At 37.2% G+C, this 8,939-nt stretch overlaps 2 protein-coding genes across 2 annotated transcripts; both read right to left on the bottom strand.

Moving 5' to 3' along the window:
* Positions 1-214: 214 nt before the first annotated feature.
* On the bottom strand, positions 215-1,183 carry LOC102253642 (olfactory receptor 51Q1). The gene has a single exon (XM_005880407.1). It carries the CDS (start codon positions 1,181-1,183, stop codon positions 215-217), a length of 969 nt encoding a protein of 322 aa, XP_005880469.1.
* A 5,685-nt stretch (positions 1,184-6,868) lies between these two features.
* Positions 6,869-7,828, bottom strand: LOC102253343 (olfactory receptor 51Q1). Its single transcript, XM_005880406.1, has one exon. The coding sequence runs from the start codon at positions 7,814-7,816 to the stop codon at positions 6,869-6,871; it is 948 nt and encodes a 315-aa protein (XP_005880468.1). The 5' UTR covers positions 7,817-7,828.
* Between the last annotated feature and the right edge of the window lie 1,111 nt (positions 7,829-8,939).

Here is an 8,939-nt window from a genome sequence, read left to right as displayed (position 1 = left end):
AACTCATATCTGCATCGCTTTTAGATAGAACACTTACTTCCAGCTCTTCCAAGCCAAACATCCGTTAAAAGCTAAAATTATGTCATACTGCCTTAAAAATAGAGTGGCATTTTATTTCACAGTCTCAGTCTCCACTTAGCAATTCTTACTGTACTTTCCCCATAAGCCTATGAATCAAAGTCCTTAGTAATTTAACGCAATCATTCTTTCATCTTTAATGTATGTTTCTTTGGGAAAGAAGGCGCATAATTCCCTGGCGGATCTGCTTAGTCTTTACACTGTAGATGATGGGGTTCATCACAGGAGGTGCCAACAGGTAGATATTGGCCATGATAACATGGACCAGTGGAGAGGCATGCTTGGCAAAGCGGTGGGTCATGGATACACCAACCATGGGAACATAGAGAACCAGAACAGCCAAAATGTGGGACAGACAGTTGTTTAGGGCTCGAAGTCTCTCAACCAGGGAGGCTACTCCCAGGACACTTTTTAGAATCATTGCATAGGACAGCACAATGAGCAGAGGGTCCATCACAATAATGAGCAAAACCAGAGCAAATCCATACCAGCTGTTGAACCGGATGTCACCACAGACCAGGCGAATCATGTCCTGGTGGAGGCAGTAGGAGTGAGAGAGAAGGTGCGAGCGGCAGAAGGGCAGGCGCTTGAGCAGGAAAAGGGAGGGAAGAACAGCCAGAACACAGCGGCAAATGATGGCTAACCCAATCTTGCCAATGACTTCACTGGTGAGAATGGTGGCATAATGGAGGGGGCGGCAGATGGCCACATAGCGGTCAAAGGACATGGCCAACAACACAGAAGATTCCATAAAGGAGAATGTATGAATGAAAAATACCTGTGCAAAGCAAGCTTCAAAGCTGATCTCACAAATGTTGAACCAGAGGAGCTGCATAACAGTGGGCAGGGTGGTGAGGGTGAGACCCAGGTCAGTCAGGGCCAGCATGGAGAGAAATAGGTACATGGGCTGGCGGAGAGATGGCTCTGTGCGGATGACAGTGAGAATAGTAGTGTTGCCCAAGATGGAGATGGTGTAGAGACAACAGAAGGGGATGGAGATCCAGATATGAGACGCCTCAAATCCAGGAATGCCCGTGAGGATGAAGTAGAAAGATTCTTTGGTGGTGTTAGTCACTTCGAACATGACTGAGGAATGTGGCTTCATGTTCAGAGTCTTTGCTCAGAGAGAACACAAATATGATTTCTGTTTTTGCCCTATTTTGACCTAACTTTACCCAACTAAAGGTTTAGAATTGTTGGGCAACTAAGGAAAGATAGAAGAACACAATGATTGCTTCTCTTTATCCCATCTCTGCAGAGATTGCTTTCATACAAACCTTATTCCCTGAAAACTCAACATATTAATTCATGAGAAACACGTTTTTAATTCTCCTGGTACTGTTTTACCACTCCCGTTAAGTTCTTAGAACCCTGGAATCTGCCTTTCATCCAAATTCTGCTACCAATTCCATTCTCACAAAGACTTAAAATTAACTCCAAAATGAAAATGTAATGGCCAATATATGTTTTTAATCCAGAGTCTCCTTTTAAATTTTCTTGGATAACAGAATTCTCACCTGTTTCCCTTGTTCTGAAGTCATCACCATGTCTTTCTTTATCTCCTGTTTATTTCATCATACACTCAGGTCAAATTTACTCTAGGTTAGTGCTTATTTCTGATCTGTCTTCTTATTCTCATGAGTTAATGCCATCTGATGCTGTGGATTGCATTTATGCAATATCAAAATGTAACTGGAAGCAAAGGGCAGAGTGTGTAGGAGAGAAGTGAGTCGAGCCCAGATGAGGACGATCACACAATTATTGATTGCTTTCTATGTTAATTAATGCCCTAAGTGCATTACTGGTATTAACTCTTTGCATTTTCTAACAGTAGTCATCATCTCCTTCTTCTTTATCCTGAACTTTCACAGAGGAGTCTTACCTGTGATTTCTCCTGCCTGGTGTTTGGTACCCTCTTCTTTATATTTCGATTTTGTCTTCTGTGTTTGACCCACAGGATAGCTAAATTATAAACTTTTGCAAATCTCTAGGCTGGAAGATGGGGGAGTGTGGCAAGTCCCTTCAGGATTATAATGAAGAGGCATCTTGAGACTTGGGGTCCACTGGGAAGCCAGGATGTCAGCTCTGTCCCTGAGAGGCTTTTCTGCCCCCAGTATCCTCATTGAGTAGCAAGTCAGAAAACCACGTAGAAGCTCTGTTTTTTAGAATTTGTTGAATATGATTTGAAAATACATGCTCATGCTTGAAATGTACAATCTCTTAGAAAATTGGTTCCAAGAAACTTTCTTCTGTAAGCAGTCTGAAGTTGGGGCAGGACTACAAGGGACAGGATAGCTACAGGTAAAAAGAATGTCACGCACCACTTTCAAGAAGCAATCGCCTTGCAGTGAACCTCTGGAAACCACAAAGATCAACTTTTCTAACATATTTATACAATAAGTAAATATTGATAGCCATATCAACACTGAACTAGAAAGAAAACTGTTTATTAGTTAGTTATTTGGTGGCACACTTAATGATTTGCACAAAATTATATTCCAAGTGGATAAAGTAATTTAATGTAAATCACTAACAAAAATTAGAAAAAACAATATAAGCATTTTAATTTTTCATTGAGGAGGACTATCTAAACATAGCAGCAGTAAAAACAAATCACAGATGAAAAGATGAGTAGATGGAATCACAAAAAATTAAATTTTTCTCTGTAATAAAAAATGGAGAAATTTAAAATAAACTTTCAAAACCATTTATGAAAACATGCTATAGAAAGAATTGATATCCTAAATATAAAAAAGTAAATGTATTAATATTTATTATTGCTAGTAGCACAATAGATTAACAGGAAGGACTATAACAAAGTTCACAACAAATACGGAAATACAATTATAAGCAAGCATATTTCAATATGCTTCACAATATAATATGTATTACAAAACCACCTTACCCAAGAATGCAATAATAAAATAATCAAATACTATAAACAATGTTTTAAACTTTTCAAAATAGCAGAGGCTTTTTTTTTTTATAACATCATGCTGTGCAGATAAGGCCATAATAATGAGGAGTATTTGTACTTTCCTAAGGAAGTAAAATGTGCAAAATAATTTCTAGAAAACAATTTTAGCACAATTACCACACGAAATCATTCACACACTTTGTGTCATAAAATTCAATTCTGGAATGAAATGATGAGGAAATGATTTTAAATGAGACTAAAAATTTATCCTAAAAATAGTTAATTTGCCTTATATAACAAAATAATAAAAAAGTAGAAAGAGACTAAGTGGTCAATATTATTTATATATTTATATGCATATAATATTTACTATGCATGTAATATACATATATTAGTATATACATATATTGGTATATATATTTGTGTTATTTATATATATAAAAGCCTAAGTGTTCGTTCGACTGTCTGACCATTCGACTGGAAGCTATGAATCACACTGACCACCACTGGGCAGACACTCAATGCAGGAGCTGCCATGATGTGCACTTGCCATTTACAAAGAAACGACACCATGGACCTGGCACCAACAAACCAACACTTGGCTTCCCCCAAGTGGGACACAGGCCCTGCCACCACCCCGGAGCAACAGCCCACCAAATAGCAGCCAACACTGCCAAGACCCTATGGCATAAAATGCATCCTGCAGCCTAGCCCAGCCCAGAAATGGTGGCTGTGAGCGCTGAGGAATGATGTCAAGTATCAATGCCTGGCTTCCTCTCCCTAGGAACTAGCATCCTTGGAGTTTCTTCAGCCCAGGAACACAACTTGCTTTATAGCCAGGTGCAAACATTTTACACTTTAACCAAATGTTTGTGAAGCGTTTTCAAGTGCCTCATCTCATTTGATCCTCAGAGAAATCCTGTAGGAGACTCAGTAGAATCCTATTTTCTTTTCATTAGTAAGACTCGAATGGCTATATCAAAATATTTCTTCTAATTAATTTCATTTCAATGTGCACGAATCCGTGCACCAGGACACTAGTATTTATATATAATATTTATAAATGTGTATATTTACATCATCATTGGGTTTCTTTCACTTCTATAGTAGGTGGGAATTTGGCATTTACCAAGATATGAAATAATGTCAGAAAATAAATGCAGATGATGTATTATAGTGTGTATGATGTGTATAGTGTGTGTGTGTGTGTGTGTGTGTGTGTGTTTGGTGTGATAGAGAGAGGGTGTTGCTAGAACTAAGGGTAGTAGGTAATTGGTACAGTTTCAGACATACTGGGTTTGAGATGACAGTAAGTCATCCTAATAGAGATGAAAATTGGGTATATAATTCTGGAGATCAATAAAGAATTTTAATCTTTGGATAAAGATTTGGTGGTTATATATACATATAAGGTAATTGATGCTGTGAGAGTCAAGGAGACTGCTGGCAAAAAAAGATAGAGGAAGAAAACAAAGGCCCAGGATGATTCCTGAAAATTATGCCACTTGCTAACTGTGTAACCATGGAAAGTTCACTTACTTTTCTGAGACTAATACTCCTAGTTTTTACATTTTACATGTTTCTCTCTCTTATGGCTATTGTCATGATATAATTTGTGTCATACCAGTTATCAGTGGTTGCTTACCTACTCAACAACAAAAACACAGTTCCACTAGCAGTATATAAATAATGAGGAGGGACAAAGACATCCCATATTGTTTGAGAGTTTGTTGTTTTCTAAGTTTATTATGATTTTTTATAATATGTTTTTATTGATTTTAGAGAGAGAAGAAGGGAGAGGGATATAGTGATAGAAACATCGATGAGAGAGAATCATCATTGATCAACTACGTCCTGCATGCCCGCTACTGGAGATCAAGCCCACAACCTGGCCATGTTCCCTGACCAGGTGACCTCTTGGTTCCTGGGTTGATGCTCAAATGCTGAGCCACACTGGCTGGGCTAAATCTATTATGATTAATCTCCCTTTGAATAAAGATAAAGTCAGGGCCATGATAAATGTAATAATTATATATTTTTGAATGCTTTATTTTTGTGACAACAGCATATTTTATTCAGCAGCAGATTATTGTTGTTACTTTACTGTATCTGCTCTTTGATCCACAATAAAATTAAATTATATAGTGAGGAAAAGACACCTTTTTAATAAACTTAGTTTTAAAAATACATAATTTAAGATGATCTGATTTCATAACTTGGGAGATGGGTCATTAGCCCTGGACAACTGATGTGGGCCACATCCTAAATGAGTTGCTCTCTAAAATCAATTCAAGTCCTGACCATCCCCCTTGAATGGTGCTAAGATTGTGGCCCTGACTATTGATGAAATCTCATTAAACATAGGAACATATTCTGAGGCACACCTAAATATGTGGTGAGACACTTATTTAAAAATTTATTATAAACTTTTAAAATATTAATGTTTTTCTATATAGATTATTAATCTACATGTAGTTCTGAGACTTAATTCTCTTTAATTCCTGGATTGTTTCTGTTATTGAGATCAATGTGTATAATCTTGTTTAGGGTGTCTGAGAAATGAGAGGTGAGAGGTGAGAATTGTAACACATATTGAGATATCCTCGATCTATCAGGTGGTTTAGTGGGGATCCCTAGACCCTTTATGTATATATATATATATACCTGCAGATAACAATTGAAAATATCACTGAATGGGATTAGTGAATGAAAGAAAACAACTTTTATTTAGAACTCTCTATATTCCAAACAGTAGTATTTCTTTATTTACATTAAAAACTTCTTTCCACAACCTTCATTCCTTACCCCTGTCTGATACTATTTGCACTTTTACTGAGAAAGCTTCCTCCTCATCACTTCATGTTCCTTTAGAAAAAGTATTCCTGCACATTTAAGGCAGTTTACCAGTGTTTTCTATGTAATATTCATTAATACCAGTTATGAAGGCATAATTGTATACATTTCATGATAGAAGAAGCTGTGACTTCGAAAAGCTAAACAACTCTCTCAGTTCATTTATTAACAAGTCATGATGACTAATCAAAGGCTCACAACAAGATAGGAGTACAACTTGAGCCAGTTCAGAAAGCAAGTCTAATCATAATCAAATCATAGTTGTTTCTACACATTCACACTTAACATTCAAGCTCATTTGATGTTTATCTTCCAGATATTGTCTGTCTCATAACTCCATCTACTATCTTCTTTCAGCAGTAGTTACCATTTCTGTGAATCATAATTCTACCCTTGAGTTTAATTGAACTTTGCAGTGAATATTAGTTCAACAGTTTCTCAAAACCCCCAAGCTAATTGCACTTTTTCTTTTATGTTTGGTGTTTATTTTTTTCCCCAAGTAGCACTGATGTCCACAATGGTCTTTCTTTTTTCAATTTGACCTCCTAGTTTAGGAAGGTTCTCTTTTATTATTTCAGATTGAGGTTACAAAAGCATCTGTTTTTAATTAAAATCTGACATTTGCTTCAGGAATTTTACAAGGTGTGAACATGTTACAGCTTCCAAATATATCTTTATACAGTAACCGGAACTTTAAATTTATAAAGTAGAATTTTATACTTCACAACATCTTAATAACAACATCTCTGCAAAGAAAGCAGAACAGAGATTGTGTATATTTTTAAATTTTTCTCAAAGTTGGGTGACTATTGAAGACTAAATAAAGTAGAGTATAAGAAACTTTAGGTCTTTTAATTTCTAGTCAAAGAAAAATGATTTATTTTGTTTTACATTAGGACCTTCTTATACAGAAGCTATTCCTTATCCAATGAATGCTGCTTACAGTTTTGATGGTAATATTCCTGCTCTTGACTCCATGCATTTATATACAACTACTTCTGTAAACTTATATTCAAATAGTCAGTGCACTTTCCTCTGGAAGAGTAAACGGAACATTCCCTGGCGGATCTGCTTAGTTTTTACACTATAAATAATGGGGTTCATCACAGGAGGTGCCAACAGGTACATATTGGCCATGATAACATGGACCAGTGGAGAGGCATGCTTGGCAAAGCGGTGGGTCATAGATAAGCCAACCATGGGAACATAGAGAACCAAAACAGCCAGAATGTGAGATAGACAGTTATTGAGGGCCCGGAGCCGCTCTGTCCATGTGGCTGTGCCCAAGATACTTATCAAGATGAGTGAGTAGGAGAGCACAATGAGCAGAGGGTCCATCACAATAATGAGCAAAACCAGAGCAAATCCATACCAGCTGTTGAACCGGATGTCACCACAGACCAGGCGAATCATGTCCTGGTGGAGGCAGTAGGAGTGAGAGAGAAGGTGCGAGCGGCAGAAGGGCAGGCGCTTGAGCAGGAAAAGGGAGGGAAGAACAGCCAGAACACAGCGGCAAATGATGGCTAACCCAATCTTGCCAATGACTTCACTGGTGAGAATGGTGGCATAATGGAGGGGGCGGCAGATGGCCACATAGCGGTCAAAGGACATGGCCAACAACACAGAAGATTCCATAAAGGAGAATCCATGGAGGAAGAAAAACTGGGCAAAACAAGATTCAAAACTGATCTTACGAATATTGAACCAGAGGAGCTGCATAACAGTGGGCAGGGTGGTGAGGGTGAGACCCAGGTCAGTCAGGGCCAGCATGGAGAGAAATAGGTACATGGGCTGGTGGAGGGATGGCTCTGTGCGTATGACATTGAGAATGGTGGTGTTGCCCAAGATGGAGATGGTGTAGAGACAGCAGAAGGGGATGGAGATCCAGATGTGGGAATCTTCAAATCCAGGGATGCCCGTGAGTATGAAGTAAAAGGGGCCTTTGGTGGTGTTAGTTACCTCGGACATGATGGATGAATGCAAAACCAGAATCTGTGTTCTGTAATAAGAATTCCATCAGCGTGATACTGCCATAGATTCTTTATCTGTTCAATCCAGGATCCAGTTAGCCAGAGCACTAACACACAGAACTGAGGACTCTCTGCAACTACATGGAAAATAGTAACACTTACTTTTCCTGGAGTATTGGAATAGAAGCCGATTTTGGGAAAAAGATCACAGGTTCAGTTTGTACAATTGAATTCTATGGTCATAGCAGCTATCCTAGAGAAATGAAAACTAAGCAAATAGGTATGACCTCCAAGACAGAGAAGAAGCCTGCTGGACATAGGGGAGATCATGGCATACTGATGGTAGCTGAGAAGCTAGGAGATGATATGCTAACATAGGCAAGAATTTAGGGTGAGAATAGAAAGAAATTGAGCTCAGCTTTATTAAAAAAATGTAAAATTTAGCAGTTTGGTAGATACAGAAGAAGAAGCAAAGAAAAAAAATTCAGAGACGTGGGTGAAAAACAAAAAAAAATAGGAGTCACAGAAACAAAAAAGATAAAAGATATGGTCACCAGAGTTTAGTGCTTCTCAGATACTCAATAATATAAGTACTGAAAAGAGTCTATTCAATTTAGGGCTTTGATGTAGGTAGTAACCTTTTGGGAAGAAACTTCAGTAGAATCATAGGAAAACAAGCTCAACTAAAGTGATCTGAGTAGTGAATTAATTTGAAGATTTGCAAACAATTTCTGTAGATTATATGTTCTAAAGAAGAGGGCTATACTGCCCCACAGGCAATAAATGCAGGTTTTTATTCTTTAAATAAAATAATAAATATAGCTTTATTAAATAAATGATTATTAATTTTTAGAATGTTCTGATAAGAAAAGCTGTGGACTTCTTTATCAGAAAATGCACAAATTTACTAATGGGATATTATTCACTAAATCTAAGCATATTCCCCCTAAAATGTTCATAAATGCCAAACTAACAATTGCTGGAAAATCATTAAACTCAAGAATTTAGGAAATATATAAGATGAAGTTTTTTAAAAATGAAAAAGGATAAAATAAACATTGAATTAATTTGAATTAGACAAAAAAGGGTAAAAACATATAAAAATTATTTATTTGAAAGAA

Source organism: Myotis brandtii, unplaced genomic scaffold, assembly GCF_000412655.1.
Source record: "Myotis brandtii unplaced genomic scaffold, ASM41265v1 scaffold637, whole genome shotgun sequence".
In the NCBI taxonomy this organism is placed as follows: Eukaryota; Metazoa; Chordata; class Mammalia; order Chiroptera; family Vespertilionidae; genus Myotis; species Myotis brandtii.
This window is presented reverse-complemented; position numbering and strand designations above follow the sequence as displayed.

Coding starts and splice junctions, on each gene's coding strand:
- LOC102253642 (XM_005880407.1), bottom strand. CDS start 1,183: ATGAAGCCACATTCCTCAGTCATGTTCGAAGTGACTAACACCACCAAA.
- LOC102253343 (XM_005880406.1), bottom strand. CDS start 7,816: ATGTCCGAGGTAACTAACACCACCAAAGGCCCCTTTTACTTCATACTC.